The sequence below is a fragment of the Pristiophorus japonicus genome, chromosome 4 (assembly GCF_044704955.1).
Source record: "Pristiophorus japonicus isolate sPriJap1 chromosome 4, sPriJap1.hap1, whole genome shotgun sequence".
Classification (NCBI taxonomy): domain Eukaryota; kingdom Metazoa; phylum Chordata; class Chondrichthyes; family Pristiophoridae; genus Pristiophorus; species Pristiophorus japonicus.
Genome location: NC_091980.1, coordinates 96,401,316 through 96,426,969, shown reverse-complemented (window position 1 = coordinate 96,426,969; position 25,654 = coordinate 96,401,316). Strand labels below are relative to the sequence as shown.

Below are 25,654 nucleotides of genomic sequence, written 5' to 3'. Positions count from 1 at the left end.
CTCCCAAATACGCGACCTCTACCACCTAGAAGGACAAGGGCAGCAGGCACATGGGAACACCACCTCCTCCAAGTCACACACCATCCTGACTTGGAAATATATTGCCGTTCCTTCATAGTCGCTGGGTCAAAATGCTGCAACTCCCAACCTAAGAGCACTGTGGAAGTACCTTCACCACATGGACTGCAGCAGTTCAAGAAGATGGCTCACCACCTTCTCAAGGGAAAGTAGGGATGGGCAATAAATGCTGGCCTTGCCAGTGACACCCACATCCCGTGAATGAATAACTACAATTATGAGAACAATTTTCAGTTATAAAACCAGCCAACAGATATATTGAAAGTTACTGTGAATGATATTATCGTACAAACACCTAACACACTTCTGTCAATTTCCTCTCTGCTATTTTAACAAAGGCGTTAACTCATTTATTTAATAAGTTGATGCCCACATTATAATAGCGGAGAAAGGAATTGAGTACAAACTCATTAAATGTTTGTATAACCTTGCTCAAAGTAATTTTCAGAATACAGATTCTCACAAGATATGGTTCACAAGAGTCATAAATAGGGAGAAAGAAAAAAAGTGTGCATTGAAATATGCATTGATATTTTTTCGAGGAAGAAAGGGATGTGATCTTCGGGGTTGGGTGAACTGTACAGCTAACATGACAAGGATTTATATTTCCCTATAAGTTTCTGAATGCTAAGTAAAAAGTATAGCCTTTGGGATCAATGCAGAAAGACATTTGTTACAGTGCAACTTTCAGTATTCTTTCCATCTAGGATTCAAATGGCATGTTTGCTTTTTGTTCTTCAGCTTTGGATGTGGCTGATGAGAACCTCAGCCAGAATCAGAGCCACAAAGTAATGGAAGAGAATGAAAGATGAAATGCAAAGGAGATTATTTGGAAAGGCAAATGGCCCCATCTCGATAAGGACAGAAGTGCCAGCTGTTGTTCTCTTCCAGTTTTTCAACTTGATGATATCATGTCCTCTCCTCACGCACATACTTTTTAACTGTTTTATTCAAAATTTTAAAGAGAAGTTATCAATATGTTAATATTTAAACAGCAATATTCTGTTCTATTTTTCTGCAGTAAAATGTTTCTGCTTCCAACGATCCGGGGTGGAAGGGGTGGGACTGGAGGTTGGGAGAAATTTCTTTTAAAACAAACTAAATGGGAGAATGTCTGTTTCTGTCCAGAATTAAAGGCCCGTTATCATCATCATCATAGGCAGTCCCTCGGAATCGAGGAAGACTTCCTTCTACACTTAAAATGAGTCCTTTGGTGGCTGAACAGTCCAGTACGAGAGCCACAGTCCCAGACATTGGTGGGACAGATAGTCGTGAGGGTAAGGGAGGATGGGACAGATTTGCTGGATGCTCTTTCCGCTATCTGTGCTTGATTTCTGCATGCACTCGGCGATGAGACTCGATGTGCTCAGCGCCCTCTTGGATGCACTTCCTCCACTTAGGGCGGTCTTTGGCCAGGGACACCCAGGTGTCAGTGGGGATGTTGCACTTTATCAGGGAGGCTTTCAGGGTGTCCTTGTAATGTTTCCTCTGCCCACCTTTGGCTCATTTGCCGTGAAGGAGTTCCGAGTAGAGCGCTTGCTTTGGGAGTCTCGTATCTGGCATGCGAACAATGTGGCCTGCCCAGCGGAGCTGATCAAGTGTGGTCAGTGCCTCAATGCTGGGGATATTGGCCTGGTCAAGGACGCTAATGTTAGTGTGTCTGTCCTCCCAGGGGATTTGTAGGATCTTGCGGAGACAGTGTTGGTGGTATTTCTCCAGCGACTTGAGGTGTCTACTTTACATGGTCCATGTCTCTGAGCTGTACAGGAGGGCGGGTATTACTGAGCCATACAAGAGGGCGGAGGCCCGTTATCAAAATCACCATGTGGCAGCTTTGGAATATGCAATATATGAGAATGTAACTTAGACTAAATACAGATAAAAACAGGTATTCACCTGTTTTTCTATGTTACATTACTGGTTGTCCCAAGAAAGGAAGAATGCTCTCCAAGGTGAGAGAGCTTGTTTAAAGTTAGAAAAATATTGGATCTGGGAAGACTTGGGAGTTTAATGCACTTTATTTGGTCAAATCATTAAAAGCAGCATCACAGGTTAGCGAAGCAATTAAAATTGCTGATAAAGTGCTGGGATTTATTTCTAGGGGTATAGAATGCAAAAGTAGTGAAGTTGTGTTAAACTTGTACAGGACCTTGATCATGAGTGCTGAGCACAGTTCTGGTCTCCATATTATAAAAAGGACATAGAAGCATTGGAGAAAGTGCAAATATGATTTACAAGGATGGTACCAGAACTGAGAGATTACAGCTATTGGGAAAGATTGAACAGGTTGAGCTTTTTTTCTTTACAAAAGTGAAGACTTAGGTGACCTGATCAACGTCTTTAAAATTATGGATTGGTTTGACAGGATAGATGTGGAGAGAATGTTTCCACTTGTGGGAGAATCCAAAACTAATGCCATAAATAGAAGATGGTTTCTAATAAATCCAGCAGGGAAATAAATAAAAATTTTTACTCAGAGAGTGGTTAGAATGTGGAACTTGCTTCCACAGGAAGTGGTTGAAGCAAAAAACTTAAGATCATTTCAAAAGGAAATGAGATAAGTACATGAGAGAAAAGGGAACAGAATGCTGAAAGGCTGCAATGAGGTAGATTGAATGGGAGGAGACTCATGTGGAGTATAAACACCAGCTCAGACTAGTTGCACTGAATGGCCTGTTTCTGTTCTGTATATTCAACAAAATAAAACCCAGAGCCAAGAAGATGCACTCCTGCCAGACAACAGTAAGGCTCATGATCAAAACAAAGTTACAATAGGTATGCTAGTTGTTAGGCTAATGTGGTCACAAGGAGACCCTCTGTCTTAAATTTATTATGATTGTTATATCTATAACAGGATAAGTAGTTACACACACATTTTAACCTATTCGTAGAATTGTTCCTGAAAATCTTTGACATTCAAACTCATCTCTTAGTGGAGTCATTAATATATATATTTATACATTAGACTTAAGTATAGCTACTTTTACACACCCAGAAAAACAGAACAAAGGTTGACTGAGTGCTTTCAGAATATTTTCAAAAAATTCTGTTCTAAAATCTTAAATTAAGACATAAAAAAGACTAGTGCAGTGCAAGTTCTTTCAATCAATAAAGCACGTTCAATCTTTCCTGATAGTTATAACTTCTCAGTTTCTCAATTCTCGCAATCTTTTTTACACCTTCTCCAGTGCCCCTATACCAAGGTTCTATACAAGTTTAACATAACTTCACTGTTTTTCAATTCTATCCCTCTAGAAATGAACCCCACTGCTTCGTTTGCTTTAAAAAAAATAGCCTTATTAACCAACTTTGCTACTTTTAGTGATTTATGTGTGTGTACCCCCAGATCCCTCTGCTCATCTGCTCCTCTACCCCATTTAGACACTTATTTTCCAAGGAGTACGTGACCTCCTTATTCTTCCTACCAAGATGAATCATTTCACACATGTATATTAAAGTTCATTTGTACGTTCATTCTGAAAGTTTATGAATATCTTCCTGTATTTTGTCGCAGTTCTCCTCTGTATTAACACCCCCCAATTTGCTGTTGTCTGCAAGTTTTGAAATTATACTTCCAATTCCTGAGTCCAGATTGTTTATGTAAAGGGTGCACAACAGTGGTCCCAGCACCGATCCTTGTGGAACACCACTTCCCACCTTTTGCCAGTCTGAATAACTACCTTTAACCCTTACAAGAGTACATTTAGATAGTCATATTTTGTTGAGTCCAGCCCCAAGTTTTACAAAATATAGCTACAATGCTCAAAGTGTCCTATGAAATCCAAAAAGTACAACATTACAGTCACTGCTTCGGACAGCTCCTAAAAGCATTGATATCTGATTTAGCAATATAATCCCACTGGAATGCTTTGCAGACATTAGCAGACCTTGAAAGGTCCAAAATCAATCCAAGTAAAATATCTATTTAAGGCCTCCAGGGAGCAGCGTGGCTAAATTAGCTAACCCTTGGTGTATTGCTGTGAATCCTGCAGTGTGTCATTTAGTCAAACACATACAGCCTTAAGCCAGTTTGGTGGACAATTCAATCTGTTAAACTATTCTGGGAGAGCTGACCATATTTCTTTCCTGGATGCATGTAGTCTAAGTAGTTTGTTAAGTTAAAGGAACGTACAAGCCTGGATAAAATGGGTGGAAACCTAACCAGAAGTAGGACAGAGGAAACATCTCTGGTTGGGAGCTCGCCCACTCGGAAATGTGAATTATCTTGCTAGCTTCCTACAGGAATCATCAGAATCATTTTTGCTGATGAAAGGAAAGCTCAGAGAATAACATCTGTCTGGTAGGTCTACAGGGGAGCAGCATAACTGCAGTTGGAGGAAGTTGAGAGGGAAGGTGAACCCTCTTTGGCACAGATTGCTGCAGGGTCCCAAGGAGAGCTGCCCAGGGCCAATGGGAGGAGATTAAAGGGTAGTAAGTCCCAGCTTTAGATCTCGGCCCCTCAGCTCCACATCTTCTTTTAATCCAGTGTGTAACTTGCACCTTCCTTCCCCCTCATTCCCTTTCAAGCCGGAAGAATGCAGGAATGTCAAGGATGGGAGTCAGCACACAGGATGACCGCAGGCCTTCCTGAGACTGGAAAGGAGCTAGTATGGAAGCTGGAGCTCGAACTGAACACGTGGAAAAGGGCAAAAGAGGAATGAGCTGTTAGCTGGTGCCTGTCTGAGGCTGGGTGGGAGCATACAGGATGGTTGAAGATCGTTTGTGACCAGGATGTGGCAGAGAAGTGCGGAACCAGGAGATGTTGTGAAGTGTGGCACTCTCCTAATATCATTGCAATAATGACAGCGGTTATACTTCTCTTTAAAATCACTGATACCTCTCTCTATGCCTCACTGCCTAATATGAAGTAGGCTGCATTTGAAAAAAGAATTATTGATGTAACGCTTATGATGATACCAGTATGGGGGCTTCAGTCAATACTCATAAGAAAGATGGGAGCTGTCATTCAGCATTGTTTCCAATCCCAGCCTGGAGCAGTGAAGTGGGAGAGCTGGAGCAACAGCACCAGAGCCAAAGGAGATGGCGCCACAGGTTCGGTCACAAAAACAGCTTTCATTGGTCCCTGGTTACATGTTTCTGAGATCTGACTGGCTCCTGGTTTTGGGGTTTGATAGGGTTAAGAGACAAGTTGAAGGTAGTGGTTTCTGGTCCTGGTATCTGATTGATCGAGGAGATACTATAATCATTATTCCTATATTCTTCAGATACAATGTTTTAATAACGACCCACAATTAGCTGTAGGAGTGAATCTAACAGTGTCTGCCATTAGTTAGACTTGCCCTTGCATGTTCAGGTTTTACATTTTTTGCGTGCCAATTTGCCAAAAGAGCGAGTTGATACCATCGTAACGAGAGACGAGCAAACAACTGCGCATCTTCTCAACCAATCAGACTGAAGGATAGTGACGTTAACAGCGCAAGGATTGAGAAGGAAGTATAAATTAAAGTGGATGAATTCAATGTCAAATCAGCTACAGAAAGAGAAATAAATAGGGAAAGAAAGTTTGGATTGAGAGGGAAAAAGGAGATAGAGGTAAAGTAAAAAAAAATCTGAAAGAATGAAACTTCACATTTGTAATAGTTAATTTTCAATGCCAGAGATGTTGACTGGCAGTAGTGAACACTTATGCGCTAGAAGGGTACTTAGACATGAAATGGCAAGACTTAACTTTCTGAGGCGAGTTCAGTTCATATCTACTGTGCAAGTACAGCAACAGCTATTCAATGCATTTCAATGGTGAGTCAGACTGCTAGATGCCATTTTCGCGAAGCTAATAGCGGAGTGGCACAAAGAGATGTAACTTTTAGATATTCACATTTAAGCCCGCATGTGCCCCTCTCCTGAAGCTGTACCATTTACGCATAAATAACGGTGAGTGCTATTAGCCTCACTGTTACTTTGACAGGAAAATCTGGCCCAATATATGGATTTTAAGTAAATCTCCAGCTATTTTGTAGTGTGGTAATAAGAGAATAGGAGTGTGCCAGACCTGAAAAGACCATTTTAGACTGGCCCCTGTAAGAATTTAACAATCTGTAGTTAGGAATGATGTTGTCATTCCTTATTACAAATGCTTATGGAAAAAGAGTTTAAATGATTTCATGTCTGGATCCAGAGCTTCTTGAGGTAATCCCAGGGTGATTCAAATAGGATAGACAGGACCTAAATGTGGTTAAGAAAGAAAAGTATGGGTTGAAAACTCAGCAATTTTTGTAAGGTGACCTTTCTGTGACCTCATCCAGAAATGTAGAATGCTGGTGTGTTTTAAATGAATATTCCAGAAGAGAATTTCAATTGTAACTAAATACGACTTATCAGAATTGCTAATGAGTCTGGCAAATCCCCTATTTCTTTGTTTCCAAAATATTACATTGCAAATTGAACAACATATAGGCCCATAATTCGCTGGAGCTTGGCATCTCGTGGCATGCCCCAATAGTTGGACTTTCCTAACCTTCAACTCAAAATTCTTTGGAGCTGAAAGAACGAGCTGAAAATAGTGCGACAAGGGCAATGAGGCATGTGGGACCTTGGTGAATGGGGGACCAGCAGTCTATCTCCTTAACCAAAGAGATTTAAGGATTGAGAAAGAAACAGGAATGGCAGAAGGAAATAGGGTGAATTAGAGTCAAATCAGGTACAGGAAGAAAAATAAAGAAAGGGAAAGAAAGATTATATTAAGAGTGAGAAAAAAAAACAGAAAGGAAAAGTAAGAATGTTTTAATTTTTTTAATTTACATTTTTTAAATTTCTAACAACAATTTACTACCTAGAGCAATGAGATGCCAAGTTTAAATTGTTCCCTTTCTGGACCAGAGAGGTTGATTGGCATAGTAGGACCATAAAATGAATGTAAAAGGTTTTTGTGCTGTTAAACACAATTTTCTGCACAGGGAGGTTGAGTATGAGCTGCCATTTGTGAGGCTAACAGCGGAGCGGCACAAATTGTCCAGTCATTTGTGGCACTTCACAATTCACGGGGTATCTCTTCCTTGCCACAAGATGGTGGACAATATATACATTAGTAATGGCAAGCATCATTAAACTCGCCATTATGTTGACAGTAAAATCTGGGCCATAATTGCAGTGTTAGTAGATATGGATATCAACTCTACCTCACCCAAAAGACTGCACAGTTATGAGAGAATATGTTGTCTTAATAATTAGATGATAATATTAGATAATATGTAATTGACTACAATATACTCACTCTTTGGGCGGGTTTAAGTCCTCTGGTCTTGTTTCAAAAAACTGGAGAACTTCATCACACTGAGAGATATGGGCTGGTAGTCGGATAAGGGCCTGCAAATAATCAATAAGCAATGAGAAGAGATTTTTCTGATCATATATTTAAAAGCAATTCAATTCAGTCCAAATTGAGGTCTTGAACCTAATGCATCAAAATGCAGGTCTCCTCCACTTGTATTGAATTCTGTCTACTGCTGCTTGTTGAGCAAAAATATTTTCAGCTTGCATTCTATTCCTCAATTGTGAAAATATTGATCTACCATAAATTTATAATCACTTTATATATGTCACATGGCAGCACAGTCTAATAATGATATATAATAAACTCATACAAATTTTCAGTCACTACTGATCAACCTTTTTTTTTAAAATTAATATTAAGTACATACTTCCTGTTATTCCCAAATAAGTGCACACAAGCATTAAAGGATTATAAACAATAACTGGAAATAAGTGATGATGATGCAAGTACATCCAAGAGTTTAGATGATATCATAAACCAGTGGTACTCATAATATGACAGTGTCCTATACAACCACGAGCTGAGCTTCTGACACCCAGAACCTCTCCACCTCCATAACATCACCTGCCTCCACCCCTGCCTCAGCCCATCTGCTGCTGAAATGCTCACCCTTTGTTACCTCCAGACTTAATGGGTTAGATTTTCGGATTTCGGCAAAAACGGTAGTTTCGCGCCAAAATTACCATTTTCGCTGCGCTGCCGTTTTTCGGCCGAACTTTCGGCCTTTATGTTTGCGCCGCATCGGTAAAGTCGACATTGCACGAAGATTCGCAGCGCAAACCTCGATTTTCAGCAACTTTAGTCCCGGGTCGGTAGCGCTGCGAGAGGGGCCTTGGGAGGGGGAAAAAAAAAAATAGCAAAAAACATTCACAAAACCCTAACCTATTAAATGGCTGAAAAAGAATTAAAAATAAAAACTTTAACTTACCTTTTTTGCAGGTCTTCATACTTACCGCTGCTGGCAGGGCTGCACCGACAGGTTTGACCCTGTCGGTATTCTGGGCGCAGAGTATGGGTCCGGAGAGAAGTGCCGCCTCAAAAAGGTGCCCGATGATCCTGCCGACCGGGTTATCGCTGCGGAGGGTCAAATCGCAGCAAAAACCCGGTCACAAAGTCGGTGAAAATCCCGTCCAATACTTCCCTGGCTTGCTTCCCATTGTCTATATTCTTTCACTTCAGCTCATTCAAACTTCATGTCCATTCCATACTAAGTTCTGTTCACCCATCATGCCTGTCCTTGCTGACCTACATTGGCTCCTGGTTCCCTAGTATCTCCAATTTAAAACTCTCAACCATGAATGATTGTATTGGATAACAAGTCTTATTATGTCCTCATCCATTGCTATCTCTAACCTCCACCAGCCCTACAACCCCCGAGAAATCTCCCTCCAATTCTGGCCGCTTATGCATTCCTCTTTCCCTTTACCCAGGCATTGGTAGTTGTGCCTCCAGCCATCTAGGCCTCATATAGTGGAATTCCCTCCCAAAACCACTCCGCCTCTCTTCCCTCACCTCCGTTAAGACCTTTTTAAAAATCCTTCTCAGTCATCCCTTCCAAAATTTCCTTTGCTGGCTCGGCATCTATTTTTGTCTGATTACGCCTCTGTGAAGTGCCATGGGACATTTTTCTACATTAAAGGCATTATATAAATGCAAGTTGTTCTTGTTGTTGAGGTCTTCGTGGCCTCACTGCCATCAACAAATTTACTGTTTCATTTGCTTCCCAACTTTGGTTTCCCCAGTTATGAGATGTTGACAACACTGAGATTCAGCACTGTTCCTTTTCCTTTCCAACTCTAGCAGAAGAAAGCAATGGGACACAATTGCAACATGGCAATACCCCAGCTTCCACCAATCTTCTGGTGCAGTCTTCAATTGACAATTCCTCACAGTGCCTTAATTCAAATCAGAGATTCACTGTGTGATGAACCGCCAGTGCAGACCTATAGCTCATCAATCTGTGGGTGGCATATTGCAATATTCCCAAGAGTAGCCCTTGAGCAAAACATTGATTGGGATCGTGGCCCTTGTGAAATCAATGAGTAACACTGTAATAAACGATGAAAAGGAAGCTTGAGCAATTTAAAAATACCAGTTGAACCCTGTGATTAGGTTAGGATTCATTCCTTTGTATAATATCTCGTTTGTATCTGTATAGAAAAATATAAATATATCCATGAGATCTAGAGGATTATTTTAGTTCACGAGCCTTTTTCCTCTGGGATCAAATGCAACCCAGACTGATAGAACTAAAATATTCTTGCACCTCAAATTTGGTCAATCTCAATCTAACAACACAACTGCCCCCTAAACCATCACATAACTCATGGTGGCTGACTTGATGTGATCAGCTACTATACAAATGTAAGCCTTTTTTTTGGTTAACTCTTTTTTTTTTATTCGTTCTGGGAAGTGGGCATCGCTGGCAAGGCCAGCATTTATTGCCCATCCTTAATTGCCCTTGAGAAGGTGGTGGTGAGCCACCTTCTTGAACCGCTGCAGTCCTTGTGGTGAAGGTACTCCCACAGTGCTGTTAGGGATTTTGGAACGGCGATATATTTCCAAGCCTGGATGGTGTGTGACTTGGAGGGGAACTTACACCATGCGTCTGCTGACCTTGTCCTTCTAAGTAGTAGGGGTCGTGGCTTTGGGAGGTGCTGCCGAAGAAGCCATGGCGAGATGCTGCAGTGCATCTTATGGATGGTACACACTGCAGCCACGGTGCGCCAGTGATGGAGGGAGTGAATGTTGAAGGTGGTGGATGGGGTGCCAAATCAAGCAAGCTGCTTTGTCCTGGATGATATCGAGGTTCTTGAGTGTTCTTGGAACTGCACTCATCCAGGCAAGTGGAGAGTATTCCATCACACTCCTGACTTGTGATTGCAGATGATGGAAAGGCTTTGGGGAGTCAGGAGGTGAAACACTCGACGCAGAATACCCAGCCCAGTCTAATACAATTCAATAGGATAAAGTGGCCACTGCTAATATTTGAATATTGCAATTTTTAATAATGTTAAATTATTCATTAAGCTTCATTCCTAAATTGTTCTAATATTTTAATTCCCTTGCCCCATGCCTGCAAGTCAGTTTATTAAAATAAGAGGCAACTCAGCAGCTATGAATAAACAAAATTAAGTATAAAAATAAACAATATTTTGGAGAAAACTACACATAAATTCTTTCTAATTAAAGAGCCCAACTATGACCAATGATGATAATTTTAGCTGCATTCTCTGATACCTGGTTTAATAAGGATTGTAGACCATTGTATTGCAGCAATGGATATTTTAATTCCAAATTATTACTGTTAAACATTTTGAGCTTTTCACAATTTAAATTAATATTTAAAGTTCAGTATCACAGGAAGTCTCACCTTCTCAAGGGCAATTAGGGATGAGCAATAAATGTTGGCCTTGAATAAATATTCAAAAAATGCTGTAATTGATTTACAATATTCACAACTCTACAGGGATTCAAGACAACTTTGAGGTAATTTTAACCCTACCCAGCTGGTGAAAACTAGGCGGGTGGGCAGTTAAAATTGACCAGGTTACTTCCCCACCCTGAAGTTGCCATTAACCAATTTTAATCTGTTCTGCTGAGCAGGCAGCTAGGACATCCACACCAAAGCCAGCAGGGTCCTTTTTTACATAAGCATGTCAGATCGTCCTATTAAAATCGCAATTGGATCACGATGATTACAATTGGGGCCAAGAATACAGATATGAGAGAGAAATTCCTCAGGTCACATAATCTCCAGAATTTACAATGCCAGATGAAACTTCAGTTCTTGTTGCAGGCTTTCCCAATGGCCAATTGGTAAAGACAATGGGCCCAAGTTTCGGGTGGAGTTGCTACTAGTTTTTTGGAGCAACTAGTTTAGTTTGGAGTATGTTAGAAATTGCAATTCTCGGATATTAGTTTGCTCCAGTTCTAGTGAGTTAGTTTAGGTAAGGTATTTTTTTTTCAAAAAGGGGTGTGTCCAGCCACTCGGGCCTGTTTTGCAAGTTTCAGCAATGAAAACTTACTACAAACTAACTTAGGATGGAGTAAGTGCCCACTTTTTGGGCCCAAGTTTCCACACGATAAAAAACGGGCGCCCCTCCGAGCTGGGCGCCCGTTTTTCGCGCCTAAAATGGCGCCGGAAAAAAAACGCGCGATTCTGGAGCGCCCTGCAGCTCCTTGTCTGTTTGGCGCGGCGCCCAGGGGGGCGGAGCCTACACTCGCGCCAATTTTGTAAGTGGGAGGGGGCGGGTACTATTAAAATTAGTTTTTTTCCTGCCGGCAATGCTGCGCGTGTGCGTTGGAGCGTTCGCGCACGCGCAGTGTGAAGGAAACATTGGCACTCGGCCATTTTTGTAGTTCTTTGTTGCTGTTTAATTTTTGAACATTTTTTAATAAAAGCACATTGCCATCAGCACATCAGCACTGAGGCTTCTTGCAGCAGTGAGAAGGCTGCAGGAAGCCTCAGAAAGTTGAGGCAGCCGTTTCACTCCTCCCCCCGCGCGCTGTCGGGAACAAACGGCTTTCTCCTCCCCCCCCCCCCCCCCGCGGGAACGAACAGCTTTCTCCTCCCCCCCCCCCGCGGGAACGAACGCCTGCAGCATTCTCCCTGGCTGAAGCACTTTCACACAGGTAGGAAGATGGTTTATTTAATTTTTTCTTTGCTTATAAATGTTTATTCAGATTGGATTTATTTGTATAATATTTGTAGAAGTATAAATAAGGATTTATTATAGAATTTAATGACTTCCCTTCACCCCCCCACCCCCCACCTCGTTCTGGACGCCTAATTTGTAACCTGCGCCTGATTTTTTAATGTGTAGACAAGGTTTTTTCAGTTCTATAAAAATCTTCACTTGCTCCATTCTAAGTTAGTTTGGAGTACGTTTTCACTGTGGAAACTTTGAAATCAGGCGTCAGTGGCCAGACACGCCCCCTTTTGAAGAAAAAATTCTGTTCCAAAGTGGAACTGTTCTAACTGACTAGAACTGCAGAATAAAAATGTGGAGAATTGCGATTTCTAAGATAGTCCATTCTCCACCAGTTGCTCCTAAAAATCAGGCGCAAATCATGTGGAAACTTGGGCCCTTTACGTTCAGAACAACCTTACCTAGAGTTAAGCTCAGTGCAGGCACAGCCGGAGAGGTGAGGGGGGGGGGGGAGGTGGGAATTAAACACAAAAAGGACTGAAGCATTAAACACATCACTTAAAATGGCCTAAAACCTCTTTCGATGATATCTTGCCTTATATCTGCTGAATGAGGATAGTTGGTTCTCTTTTTATAATTAAACAAGTGCCGGCTCCCGGCTGAGGCAGACACATCAACACCTAATTATGGCTAATTTGATCCTTTGGAAATCAACATACCCCATTAGTCCAACCTATTATTTAAATGACTCACCTCATTTGTAAAACTAACTGTTTGGCATTGTGCCTGTCAGGGACTGACTGTTAGAGTAACGTGTTGTAAGCCACCCTAACCCACCATTGTCTCCCACACCCCCAGCAGCACTCTTCCCCCACCCCCCCACCTCCCAACCCTTCACTCCGTGTGACCCTCCTCACTCCTGCACTCCCAACAGCACTCTTCTCTTCCCCTCCTCGCCCCACCCCGCACCCCCCAGCACCTAGCCCCCTAACCCAACCCCTCGCAGCCAGCAGCAGGACCGATCTGTGTGTCTCAGATACTGTAGGGCAATTAGTCGCTGGCTTCCTCGGTCCATGGACACCCATCCCACTGCAGCAGGAGAGATCTCCGAGCCACGACACGCCACACCAGCATGCCCCTTGGTCATGGCTAGGTGCAGGAGGCAGACATGACTGATGGGGTGAGGGATGTTTATCTTTTGCAGATGTCCCTAAATGTTGTGTTTGGTATGATAATGGACTATGAATCAGTTGTAATGTTAAGTAATAAACTTTCTTGAAATGTTTACAATGTACTTTACTTTAGTGCAATAATAATAAAACCATTCTTGTCATGATTCTGTTTCAATGTACAATATATTTCATTGAAATGTTTACAATGTACTTTACTTTACTGCAATAAAATCATTGCTGTATCAAATTTGACATGACTCTTTCCGATCACTTAACAACCCCAAACACTTATATAGTTATAAAGTTAGAAAACTTAGTAAACAATTTCAATGTGAATAGAATTACTGAACAATCTTAAGATAACTTTTAACACAGTAAATTTAAACAACTTATTAAGATCACTTAAAAACTCTAAGATCACTTATATACTTGTACAGTTACAAAACCTAGTACACAATTTCAATTTGAAAACATTTTTTTAACAGTGGCATCAAATCTACTACATCAACATCAGCAGCAAAGAAAGGCTGCACCCAGATCTCATCCACATCTCGGTGCATGTGCACTGCCTCATGGTGGGGGTGGTGTAGGGGAAGAGAAGGGGTGGGGGGGTGTAGGGGAAGAGACGGGGTGGTGAGGGGGGAAGAGAGGGGGGGTCCCAGCTTGGATCTCTGCAGTGGGAGGGGCATTTGATTGGTAGGGAGGTGTGCGCTTATTGCAGCAGCTAACTTTTCGATGGCCTCTGCCAGCATTTGCACTGGCCCTGCGATTCTCACACTCAGTTCACGTGGCATAACTGCTATTTGCCCACACAGCGTTGTCAACTCATCACCAACCCCTCTGATGGTGCCCTCCAGTGAACGGGTAAAGGCCATTGCCCTCCACACCCAATGCAATAACATCAAGCCCATTTGTTGAACGCTGCATCTCAGGAGAGCCTACTCGGGTTCTCCTTCCTCTCCCCCCAGCTCTGCCTCGTGGCACCACTCCAATGTGAGGCGCAGGGTGGGATGCTGGGGCCCTGGGTGTTCCACACTACATTCCACCACCGCCACCACCACCACTGGGACCCGCTTCTTCTGACACTGGGTGTTCCACACTGCGTTCTACCTCCAGCACCATGACCCTCTACCTCTGAGAATAAGGCCCTGGGTGTTCCACGCTGCATTCTACCACCACCACTGTGCCCCTCTACTTTTGATACCAGAACTTACATCACTAAGCGCGGATAGGTATGTGAAGAGACAATGACATGCCGCATCAGAACTTAAAGTACCACGGAAGGATGTGGGGTGGATGAAGGAGTGGAATGTTGGAGGAGAATTCATGGTATTCTCTGGGATAGTGAGGCCCTGCACTATGGACTGATCCATATTACGATCGACATTCTTCCCTGAACACATATCCATTCCCCCCTCCTCCCCCTCCACCGCCTTGGTCTTGATCGCATGTATCCGACTCGTTCTCTGAATCTTCTGGATAGACATCATGTTCTGCAAAATATAACCGAACAGTCAAATGGTTAGCAGCACAGGAGTGGGCAGGATGGGTGACATGGATAGTCTCGCACATAGCAGGCTAGGCAGCAGGATGATTTGAAGGGTCACGATGCATTTTCAGGACTTACCCTCTTTCAAGTGTGTGGGCCCAGCTTGTGCATCACTGATTGCCTTTCTCCATGTACGACTCATCATGGCAGCGACCCTCTGTTCCAAGGGTGTCAGTGGGTGCAGATTTGGCGGGCCTCCTCCTGTTCGTGTTCTTTCCCTTTTGTTGTGAGCCAATTTCTTCTGCAATGATGAAAATATAACTTTTAAGAGAGGGTGCCTTTCTGCCGGGTGGGACATATACAGCTGGTCACATTTACAATTGCAATTCCATTGAGAAAATGAAGATATTACTTACACTAACGACTTGACCAAGGTCCTGCCATTTCTTTTTACACTGGGCTCCAGATCTCCTGGTATTCACCACTGCGCAGTATTCGTCTGCAACTAGGTCCCAGCGTTTCTTGATTTCTTTGGGTGCCACTTTTGTGCGGCCTCTGTTGCTGGTGTCCAGCTCCTGCCATCTACCCTCAATGACATTAACTAGTGTCTCGACTTCGTCATGCAAGAAGTTCTTCGTTCTCGCTGCACGTTCTTGCATTACTGTACAGGTACTGGATTTCCACTCAGTGATTATTAAAAACACAGTCCTTTTCTTGCATGCACGTGTGCAGCACCCCTTTGCACTCTAAGAATCATTTCAGACTTTTCACTCCTTCCCTTCCTGCACCCAAAAATTACACAGCTCGCTGTAACAGAGTGCCACGTTTTCCCTTTAAATGTCCTTGCTTGCACCTATGCGGCACCTTTGCACAAGAATCAATAAAATAATGTTCAATCCTTTTCCTACCTGCAACCAAAAATCCCAACTAGCTTTAAATGCGTGTCTGCCACGTTCTCCCTTTAAATGGCCGATTGCCAAGGTCGAGGTCCCAATGCACATGCGCGCACGTTGCAATGCGCATGCACTAGGAAGCCGGCTGTCAAAGACGCGCAGGGGCTTAGCCCCGACCCCCTGCAGGCTGCGATCGGCTTGCTCCGCCCCAGGGAGACTATGCTGCGCCATGCCACGCTCCAGGAGGATCGGAGAATTGCTGAAGAAGATTCCGGCGCACCTCGAGCCCAGACAGGTCACGTAAGTCTCAGAGGTGCGCCGTTTTCACCAGAACCGGAAACTTCGGCCCAATAAAACTGACCAGGGCCTCTGGTTCAACCCCCAATAGATGTTGTATTAGCTAATTCCAGTTAGGGCACCACAACTGGTGTTACCCCCAGGTTGCAGAAGGACAAATTAGCCACCCTGGAGAGAGAGAGAGAGAGAGAGAGAGAGAAAGAGAGAGAGAGGGAGAGGGGGAAAGAAAGGGAGAAAGGGAGAGAGGGAGAAAGGGGGAGAGAGAGAGAGAGTGTGTGAGTGATGATCGTGTTCAGCGGTGATGCCATACAGTCAGTCAAACAATCCTTTAACAATCATGGCTATGGTTCAAATATGAAGTGACCGAAATTGAGCCCCACCCCAAATGGGGCACACATACTGGATTTCAAAGCTTTACTGGGGCAGAGATACCGGAGAAGTTAAAGACATTGACATTTTTTTGTCCACAGTGCGATGTTCCGGTTGGGTGCGGGCCAGAAGTGCCCTTGCAGTGGATCCGCCACCCCAACCAGTCATCAGCACCGCGCTGAAGATGTCAGCGCGATGCGCACGTGCTGTATCACAACATCTCGCCCCTTCAGCTAAAGAGGAGAGCCGCTGCGAGCTCAGCATACTTTTAAGTTGGGTCCACTGGACCACCAGGGAGGGTTTCGGCCGGGCCTTGTGGCCTGGCACCCAGGAGGGGGCACCAGGCTGTCTGTTGGTGGCCCGGCCGAACCCGGGGCCATAATTGTTGGCCCGACATGACAGTCGACCGACAAAAAAAATTAACATGGCGGCTGCGACAGTGCTCCCTCCCCTTTAAGGGTGGCTGGGCCACCATGCTACAGGGTGTGTACCGATAGTATAAGCTGTCGGGGGCACTGAATTGCAGCAGGGCCGCTGCCACAGGGCAATTTTAAAAGGGGCAATTTCCCAAGGGTCCCCGCCAGTCGGTAAGGGGTCAGTGCGTGCACGCTGTGGCGGGAAAACGGGCGGAGCAGCCCCGGACACCGCTCCAAACCTATGGTTGGGGAATTTATAAAACGGCAGCCTCTCCGCGGAGAGTCGGCAGCCATTCCGTGCTGGCCTGAGGCTGCCGCTTTCAGGCGGCCAGAGGCCTTATCGGGAGAAGCAATTTCGGCCCCGAAGAATATTCATTGGGGTTAAGTACCAGAGGGCAGCTGGGGTAAGGTGCAGCAGCCAATACTTCAAGGAGAAGACGGGACAGAAAATTGGTCCTGTGCAAGGGCCTCCCCTTGTCCTTGTATCACTGTGGCGCTTGGCTACTGCACAGCACTACATCAAACCCACTTCTGAGTGTTCTGTGCCTCTCTGTTTTCTACAACAGAGATTTTTTGTGGCACACAAAGGCTGTGCAAGCTCTAACTTACATGGCAGATGGAAGGGCATCAATAAAATTAAGAGGCGTGAGACACCCAGAAGTAGTATTGACTTCAACAGTCCCTCCCTAAACATCTTTGCCTTTTCACCTTCCTTTAGAGCTTCCTTTAAACCCGCTCCATTGACCAAGCTTTTAATCATCCTCCTAATATCTCCTTTGGCTCAGCATTGATTTTTGTTTGATTGCACTTCTGTGAAATGCCTTGGGATATTTTTCTATGTTATAGACACAATACAAATAGTAGTTATGTTGCTGTTGTTGGTGTTTGGAACAGTGTTGCCATATTGGTTCTTGACAAAGCAAAAACCAGACGTGGAAGGCTTGAACTGAGGTCTGATTTGTTGATGAAAATGAATGGAAACTTCAATAAGCAATGAATTCTTCCAAATCATATAAACTGCACCATTAAAATACCTCAAGGGGATTTCTTTGTGTACGTGAAACTGTTTTGAGTCCAATTATGGAATTGGGAGAGAAAAGTTATCAGAAGCCTTGATACAAAGTTAGAATCAGGGAGCTGTCTAGAAAATGAGAGCTGGATAAATTCCAACAGTATGCTGCAGCAACAAAAAGAAACGAAAAACAGCAAAAAAAGGAACACTGAAACTATCAGGAGACAAAGTCAGAAAAAAATAGCAAGGAGAAATGGAGACAAAAGCAAGTTATAATATAGTAAAATCTCATTAGAAAAAAATCTGTGTTCTTACAAGTAAAATCACACAATAAAACGTATAGAAATATTTTCCTGCTTCTACAGTTTTTTTCTTGATGAAACCACAAGGACACGAAGAACAGCATAAAAACTGATTTATAGGAAAATTCTGGTTGGGAAGTAGGATCATTGATTCTATCCAGCTCACTCTCTCCACTGTTATGTGCCATATCACTATACTACTTCTTAAAGTAAATAGCTCTCAGGAGAACAGTGACAGGTATCAATCTCAACTGAGGGCAACTAAAGCTGCTCTCAGAGAATTTACTCCCAGGATATGGCAGAGACTTAAGTGACTACTTTGCTTAAGTCATCACGACAGAAGATGATGCCGAGTTATCAAGGGTTGATGCTAAAATTGAAAGTGTCAAAGTGGATACGAATATAATCCTGGCTAAAATGAGGGATTTCAAAATCAAATCGAGCTGCTGGCTCTGATGTCATACACCTGAGGGTGCTCAGAATTGGAGACTGTTCTCTGCTGATCGCTGGGGTCTGGGATTGTTCTCATAAACTGGAGAGAGACCCATGTGGTATCTGTTTATAAAGGGAAATAAGGACTGGGAAATTATAAGCTCATTAGTTTACTTTGTTTAAAGGCAAGTTGCTAGACGGATCATTAGAGACACACTGGATGATGAACTTGGCATGATTATGGTTTATTGGAGAATTTCAAAATGACTTTTTGAAAAGAAGGTCCTGTCTCACCAATCTGGTTGAATGTTTTGAGGACGTTACTATGTTGGTATATACAACATTGCATATTGTCATTTTCAACAAGGTGCCACACCAAAGTGGAGGGGGTGCGTGGGTGGGATATGGGAGTGATGGTGTGTCGAAGTCACACTATGACAGTATAGGACAGGCTCAATGAACCAGCTGCCTTTTTCAACTTTACTTTTATGTATGCCTACGAGTAGTAAAAGTTCCTTGTTCAGGTCCCTCCAGATTAGCACCGAGGCAGACCCAAACTGATGAATTAGAGGTTAGTGAATCGTTACATTCTACAAGCAAACAAACTGTCCCTGTAAACTGCATCATTAAACAGCTTGCAGTTTCACTACATCAAAGATATCCTAGATCACTTATATATGTGTAAAAAAATAGATACCTTGCTGAAGATTGTGCTTGAAAAGAAGATTAGTTCAAGACCATTTCCACCTATGTTATCTTGTCTTTCTATCTTAACAACTTCTTATATCCCAGAATATATTACTCTACCAAATAATGCGCAGGTTTGAAATTTAAAGTACTCGAAAAGGAATCTGCCTCTACATTCTGCCACACAGGCCCAGTAACAGTGACTGTGTTAATATGGCCACTGTGGCTCAGTTCAAAGTGGAAACACCCAGCAATATTTGGACTGAATGGAGATCTGATTTAATCCTTTTACTGGGATAATCCTACGGAATTGAACAAACTGCACTCAAAATATGTTAATCAGGACTTCAGTTTGCAATATCAGCTGAAATTTAAGGTTTAAACAATGATATCAAAATGTTAAATTTCAGTTTGTGAATAAAAAGTACCAAAGTCCAACGCAACAGTAATTTTTTTTTACAAATTAGAAAATCTCTGTCGGTGATTAAAAAAGACGAAAAACATCTTCCATTGCGATTTTAAAATGTGCAAACTTTTAATCTGTAAGATATGCATGTGTGCTTCAGGAGTAGAACTTTCTTTTGTGTAGCTTTAAGGATTCTATGATTTATGTTTAATATGATCAATAAATGAAAAAAGAAAAAGACTTGCATTTATATAGCGCCTTTCATGACCACCGGACATCTCAAAGCGTTTTACAGCCAATGAAGTACTTTTGGAGTGTAGTCACTGCTGTAATGTAGGAAACACAGCAATGTGATAATGACCAGTTGCTTTCGTCTCTGCAGTTTCGGGGACTACGAGGTCGCCGCCGAGGCCTGCTCGGAGCTGGCCGAATAGACTCCAAAGAACGCCACCGTATCGGGCAAGGAGGACAGAGTTCAGACCTGTTCCAAATCCTCTTATATATTTATCCTCTTATTAGCTTATTTATAAATCTCCCTCAGCTGCTCCAGGCTTGCGCCGGACTTTGCTGAACTCCTCCTCACCCTGCTCTCTCCGCCATTACATCCGCTGCCTTTCCCCACGATGACATGCAAGCCGTGATCCTGACCAACGGATCCACCACAAACTCAATCCACGACCGGACCAGGGTCAAGCAGGGCTGCGTCTTCGCGCCAACCCTGTTCCCGATCTTCCTCGCTGCAGTGCTCCATCTCACGCTCAACAAGCCCCCCCGCTGGAGTGCAACTAAACTGCAGAACCAGTGGGAACCTGTTCAACCTTCGTCGCCTCCAGGCGAGATCTAAGACCACCCCATCGTCTGTCGTCGAACTACAGTATGCGGACAATGCTTGCGTCCGCGCACAGAGACTGAACTCCAAGCCATCGTCAACATCTTCACCGGGGCATACGAAAGCATGGGCCTTACACTAAACATCTGTAAGACAAAGGTCCTCCACCAACCTGACCCCGCCACACAGCACTGCCCCCCGGTCATCAAAATCCACGGCGCGGCCTTGGTCAACGTGGACCACTTTCCATACCTCGGGAGCCTATTATCAGCAAGGGCAGACATCGATGATGAGGTCCAACATCGCCTCCAGTGCGCCAGCACAGCCTTCAGCCACCTGAGGAAGAGATTGTTCGAGGATCAGGCCCCTGAATCTGGCACCAAGCATATGGTCTACAGGGCTGCATTGAAACATGCCCCCCTGTATGGCTCAGAGACGTGGACCATTTACAGCAGACACCTCAAATCACTGGAGAAATACCACCAACGATGTCTCCGCAAGATCCTGTAAATCCCCTGGGAGGATAGACGCACCAATATTAAGTGTTCACGATCAGGCAAACATCCCCAGCATCGAAGCACTGACCACACTTGACCAGCTCCATTGGGCGGGCCACATTGTCCGCATACACGACACAAGACTCCCAAAGCAAGCGCTCTACTCGGAACTCCTACACGGCAAGCGAGCCCCAGATGGGCAGAGGAAATGTTACAAGGACACCCTCAAAGCCTCCTTGATAAACTGCAACATCCCCACCGACACCTGGGAATCCCTGGCCAAAGACCGCCCTAAGTGGAGGAAGAGCATCCGGGAGCACCTCGAGTTTCATTGCCGAGAGCATGCAGAAAACAAGCGCAGGTAGTGGAAGGAGCGTGCGGCAAACCAGACTCCCTTTCCTTCAACACTGTCTGTCCCATCTGTGACAGAGACTGTAATTCCCGTATTGGACTGTACAGTCACCTGAGAACTCAGGAAGATGCAGGAAGAATATTCCCGATGTTGGGGAAGTCCAGAACCGGGAGACACAGTCGAAGGATGATGGATAAGCCATTTAGGACTGAGATGAGAAGAAACTTCTTCACTCAGAGAGTTGTTAACCTGTGGAATTCTCTACCACAGAAAGTTGTTGATGCCAGTTCATTGGATATATTCAAGAGGGAGTTAGAAATGACCCTTACGGCTAAAGGGATCAAGGGGTATGGAGAGAAAGCAGGAAAGGGGTACTGAGGGAATGATCAGCCATGATATTATTGAATGGTGGTGCAGGCTCGAAGGGCCGAATGGCCGAAGGGCCAAATGGCACCTATTTTCTATGTTTCTATGTTTCTCACTTTTAGAGTGGAAGCAAGTTTTCCTTGATTTCGAGGTACTGCCTATGATGATGATGATGATGACGATAATGACCAAATAATCTGTTTCAATAAGTTGGTTGAGGGATAAATATTGGTCAGGACACTGGGGATAACTCCCCTGATCTTCTTCGAAATAATACCATGGGGTCTTTTACATCCATTTGAGAGAGCAGACAGTTTAACGTCTCATCCAAAAGAGCAGCACTCCCTCAGCAGTGCACTGGAGTGTCAGCGTAGAGTTTTGTGCTCAAGTCCCTGGAGTGGAATTTGAACCCACAACATTCTGATTCAGAGGCCAGAGTGCTACCCACTGAGCCACAGCTAACACTGGTGGTAACATGGCATAATTTCAAAGTTTGTTGCAGATGACACAAATGTAGTAGGCAATGAGGAAGATAGTAACAAACTTCAGGAGGACATAGACAGACTGATGAGATGGGCAGACATATGGCAGATTAAATTTAACGCAGAGAAACGTGAAGCGATACATTTTAGTCGGAAGAAAAAGGAATGGCACTATAAACTAAATGGCACAATTTTAAAGGGGCTGCAGGAAAAGAGACACTTAGGGATACGTACACAAATCGTTGAAGGTAACAGGACAAGTTAAGAAGGCCGTTAAAATAGCATATGGGATCCTTGGCTTTATTAATAGAGCTATAGATTACAAAAGCAAGGAAGTTATGCTAAACCTTTATAAATCACTGGTTCCCAGAAGTGATCTACAAGAATGGTTCCAGGGATGAGGGACTTCAGTTATGTGGAGAGACTGGAGAAGCTGGGGTTGTTTTTCTTGGAGCAAAGAAGGTTAAGAGGAGATTTGATAGAGGTGTTCAAAATCATGAGCCTTTTGATAGAGTAAATAAGGAGAAATTGATTACAGTGCCAAAAGGGTTGATAACCAGAAGATACAGATCTAAAATAACCGGCAAAAGAATTAGAGACAACATTAGGAAATGTTTTTACACAGTGATTTGTTATGACCTGAAATGCACTACCTGAAAGAGTGGTAGCAGATTTAATAGTAACTTTCAAAAGGGAATTGAATAAATACTTGAAGGGAAAAAATTTACAGAGCAATGGGGAAAGAGCAGAGGAGTGGGCACTAATTGGATAGCTCTTACAAAGAGCTGACACAGGCGCGATGGGTTGAATGCCTCCTTCTGTGCTGTATCATTATAGCATTCTATAGACTTGACAGTCAAGTACTAATTATGGCTGTTACCCACAGATGTATATTTTTATTTCATTATTATTTAATAAGCTTTAAAATGTATATATATGTATAAAAATATATTCCGTTCTTTTCTGTCACCTGTATATTCATTTATTTAATTCAGCAAATTGTGATTACAGTAATTGAGACCTCCATTATACAGGTAGCTGAAAATCGCATATTTAAAGACCAATTGCAACTTTAAAAAAAATCTCTAATCATTTGCTCTGTACATTCAACTAGGTGGGAGGAAGGAGTACAAGCGATATAGAAGTTTTTTGTGCATCTAGGTAAATTGCATTCATATGACTTTACTGTTATGGTATATTTTTAGAAATATTAATAACGTTCACATATAAGCTCCACATTCTAATGTTGATAGAGTTAAATGAGGAAGGATGGGAGGTGGCTCGGGTGGAACATAAACATGGATTGGTTGGGTTGAATGGCCCGTTTCCGTGCTGTATATTCTTTGTAATTCTATGGAAATCAGTTGCATGTGTTTTATGTATTGATGCCCCAATTATCAGCACTGGCTTTCACAAGACACAGAGAGCCATCGCAGTCTGTGAGAAACTTAATCAATACAGATTTCATATACTGTCAGATGCTTTCGAATAATGTACCAAACAGTTATTTCTTTAAATTGTCATTAAATACTCAATACTAATATGAACTACCATCAACTATGGTCATTTATAATGGTAGGTTGCTCTGTAATGTGCAGAAAAGATTCCCCTCCTGCCTGTATTGTATTTTGAAAGATTTTGACCTATAGCAAAAGTCACACAGAACATGTTTGAGGCAGTATAATGTAGTGTATGTAGCGAGAATGATACATTATGAGCATACTCAGTCTGACTCAGGAGCAGTATGGGTAAATACTGGCACACAGTAGTGGAAATAGAAAACTTTAAAAGCAGCAGAGATCAAAGAAAACCTGACCGAGGTCTATGCCCATCTAAACACACTAAATGAACCACAAATTGCTCACTGAAATAAACCTGAAATACTATATTTTGGCTTTACCACAGTCAAATTCCATACCACCCCACATAAAAAGCAGAGTGCACCTTTACAAATGTTACAGGGAAAATAAAATCCCCAAGGAACCTGGACTTCACTAAATGAGCTGTAGCTAATTCATTATTCACACTTTATTCAATTTCTGTTGTGTCAGGAAGAGTTCACTCATCTGTTAAAGACATTAGTAAAATCTTGGCTACCAGTTTAAGAGTATCCCAAACTCTTCTACCTGCAAAGTTCCCCTCCAGTGCGCTCTCTCTCGCAGTATATGATTGCTCAGGCCACAGAGCTGCTCAATATAAAGCACAGGTTTACAAATTGAGGTCTGCAAGGGGATCCATAATTTTTCCTGTATTTGTTAACATTTCTGTGCTGCATTCTAATAAAACAGTGCCAACACTCTTTTCCTGTGGATATCTTGAAAGTTAGGAGAGGGAATTGCAAAAGCATTAATACTTGCACAAAAACGATAAAAATCTCTAATGTAAAGTAGTGAAGACTATCTTATTATGTAATTTCTCAGTTTACAGAGTGGAACTGTCGGGTTCCGTTCCCCCTGAATATCCTATTGACCATACCATGTTTGTCTACACTGAAGTAGTACAAAAATATAGATCGGACTGTTAAATTGGTATTGTAGAGTTCTTGCTAACTACTTCTGGGATCAAGAAATTTCAAGGATTTTTCTCTCTTGGAAGTTTTACTACTTCCTTCAGTAAGATTAAATAAGTTAAGACTAACTTATGGCGTTCATGGCACGCCAATTGTATTTGGTCTGTATGAATTCCCTTTTCTTATTTTATAGTTAATGTTCTTTTGTAATATTGTCCCCACCGCTTATAGCAGGTGCATTTGTGCGGGCATGGTCGTGCGAACGGGATTTGCCCGCTGTATGCAATAGCGGGTACAGTATAACGGGTTAGTGCTATGGCAGCACTTTCTTTAAATCGGGTTTGGTTTGCAGTTTCTCTTTGCTTTCCCTGTTATCAGTTGGCAGCAGCTAAGGAGAATATTTTACATTTATCACTACATCTTACATCTTCTTCTGAAATTGTTCAGCCTAAATTTGAGTTTATTCACTTGTTCCATTTCTCTTCAGTTAATAGGTTTTTTAGTCCTCGTCAGCAAGATTCTCATCTTGTCTGAGTTTATGTTTTAGCCAAGCTGTCTGTTTAAAATTTGTATTTGGTAGCTCTGGAAGATCATCCCTATTCTTGGCAATAATATCAATGGAGGATCTCTAGGTTATTAGTGGAATAGCCTCTTAATTTGAAGACAATTTGTCTTATCAAACAAGATTTTGATTCTTGTATTCAGTAATTAATGAGTAAGCACTGCTGTTTCTGCCCAAATTAAACAGTGGACATAAGATGCTAGAAGCAGCAACTTTGAAATTAGCGTTAACATTATCCATTTGCATTATCGCTTGTTGGCTGATATAAACGACCGCCAATGGGGACTGTATAAGTATCACTTACATGGAGACATCTGGCAGTATGTGGAAATAATAAAAGATGGTTTGACCTATAAAAAGGTGTACGAATCTGCAACATTATAAAACATTTCAACAGGCTAGGTGACACATAATCTTGATTAATTCAAAAAAATTCTAGACACTGGGGCATGGGGCATTTCAGCAAAACCTCTGCTGCTCATCAACATAGCTCCGCCCCATGCAAAATCCAGAGATCGCGAGTTTCCTGCATTTATACCAGTTCTGAATCAGCTGTAAATT

The 25,654-nt window shown here is 42.8% G+C and overlaps 1 protein-coding gene across 3 annotated transcripts in view; it reads right to left on the bottom strand.

The window, feature by feature from the left end:
* The window catches only part of sh3pxd2b (SH3 and PX domains 2B), a 400,707-nt gene that overhangs the window by 117,642 nt on the left and 257,411 nt on the right, over positions 1–25,654 (bottom strand). For all 3 annotated transcript variants that reach the window (XM_070878439.1, XM_070878440.1, XM_070878441.1), the window contains one exon: positions 7,310–7,401. In XM_070878439.1, coding sequence (XP_070734540.1) covers positions 7,310–7,401 — 92 coding nt within the window. The remainder of the gene's footprint in view (positions 1–7,309; positions 7,402–25,654) is intronic.